At 55.2% G+C, this 1,663-nt stretch overlaps 1 protein-coding gene across 1 annotated transcript in view; it reads right to left on the bottom strand.

Moving 5' to 3' along the window:
* GAREM2 (GRB2 associated regulator of MAPK1 subtype 2) overlaps positions 1–689 on the bottom strand; it is a 20,015-nt gene extending 19,326 nt beyond the window's left edge. The window contains exon 1 of the mRNA XM_040496873.1: positions 317–689. Coding sequence (XP_040352807.1) covers positions 317–689 — 373 coding nt within the window. The remainder of the gene's footprint in view (positions 1–316) is intronic.
* Positions 690–1,663: the final 974 nt, after the last annotated feature.

Below are 1,663 nucleotides of genomic sequence, written 5' to 3'. Positions count from 1 at the left end.
GAAAGAGGTGCTAACTAACTGGAACGAGAGGCATAAACCAGACTCTAGGACAGAGTGCAAACCAGGACTGGGCCATGTGGTCACCCCATCCCCGAGGGACACCTGTGAGCCCCGGATGTAGACGCCCCGTGTACCGTCCCACCTCAGCTCTGGACCTCAGCTTCCAGCCAGGCGCCCTCACCCCTCCAGCGGCATTCAGAGACCTCCCATTTCCACAAGCCCGCTAGCACTTGCTCCTCCTTTATCTTCTATCCCGACTAAGGAAACACCTTGCACCTGGCCCCCCAACCTGGCACTCTCCTTAACCCTTACTTACATCCACCTGGTCGCCAAGTCCCTGCGGCGGCGCTTGCGCTCCCACCGTGCGTCACGAGTCGCCCTTCCTCCTCGCCAGCCCTGCTTGTCCCTTCGTGCCTTCGGTGGTGCTTCCTCCAATCTTCTCTCCCCTCGGGCCACCCTTCATCTTCCATGCCCAAAGCCCTAGAAGCTCTGGATTTGGGCTGAGTCAGGGACCACACTGGTGTGAGACGTCGGGCAGAACCGCCTAACCTGTTGGACCCATTTCCTAACTTTTGTAAAATGTTCCGGAGTCTCTCCAGGGCTTTTGAAAGGTTGGCCAAACTCCCAGGGACCCCACACAAGTGCCCAGATGCATATAGCCCTTGATTTGCTTGGGCCTCAGGAGCCATGTAGGAAGGAACGCAGCCTCGCTTAGAGTCAGAACTTCTTAGCTCTTAGGCTGAGGTTTCTGGAAGATGGCTGGCAGGACACAGCCAGGAAGTACGGTGAGGGAGGTAGGGGGCAGGGCGGGGGACACAGCCTGGTAGAGGCCCACAGTTGGCCCAGAGGCCAGGCAGCGGCAGGGGTTAGCGGAGCAGGCCGCGAGTGGGGCAGAGAGGTCAACGGAGTAGAAAGATGGCGAAAGGGGCCTGAAGTGGCTGGGGAGGTGTGTGCAACAGCCCTGCCCCATCCCGTCTAGCGGACAGAGAGCTGTCTCTGAGTCCATGAACTGGGGGAGGCCAGAGAGCATTTGGGTAAGCACCTCTGAGAAATCTTGGAAATATTGCATCCAACGTTTTCTTTTAGAAAATTCGAAGGATACACAAAGGTAGAGATAATATGCTTATGAACCCCCGTATTTCTATGTAGCTACTTACTCCCCCTCCTAATATGTTTTTTAAAAGTGTTACTGAGGGGAAGCCTGGGTGGCGCAGTCGGTTAAGCGTCCGACTTCAGCCAGGTCACGATCTCGCGGTCTGTGAGTTCGAGCCCCGTGTCGGGCTCTGGGCTGATGGCTCAGAGCCTGGAGCCTGTTTCCGATTCTGTGTCTCCCTCTCTCTCTGCCCCTCCCCCATTCATGCTCTGTCTCTCTCTCTGTCCCAAAAATAAATAAAAAACGTTGAAAAAAAAATTATAAAAAAAAAAGTGTTACTGAGATATCTAATTCACATACTGTAACAACTCATCCATTTAAAGTAGACAATTCAGGGGCCCCTGGGTGGCTCAGTCGGTTAAGCGTCCGACTTTGGCTCAGGTCATGACCTCTCACGGTTCATGAGCTCGAGCCCCATGTCAGGCTCTGTGCTGCCAGCCTGGAGCCCGGAGCCTGTCTTTGGATTCTGTGTCTCCCCCTCTCTCTGCCCCTCACCTGCTCATGCTGTCT

This window comes from Herpailurus yagouaroundi, unplaced genomic scaffold, assembly GCF_014898765.1.
Source record: "Herpailurus yagouaroundi ecotype Mexico unplaced genomic scaffold, PumYag 188, whole genome shotgun sequence".
NCBI classification, from domain to species: domain Eukaryota; kingdom Metazoa; phylum Chordata; class Mammalia; order Carnivora; family Felidae; genus Herpailurus; species Herpailurus yagouaroundi.
The sequence above is the reverse complement of the archived record's forward strand: the minus strand, read 5'-3'. Positions and strand labels throughout refer to the sequence as shown.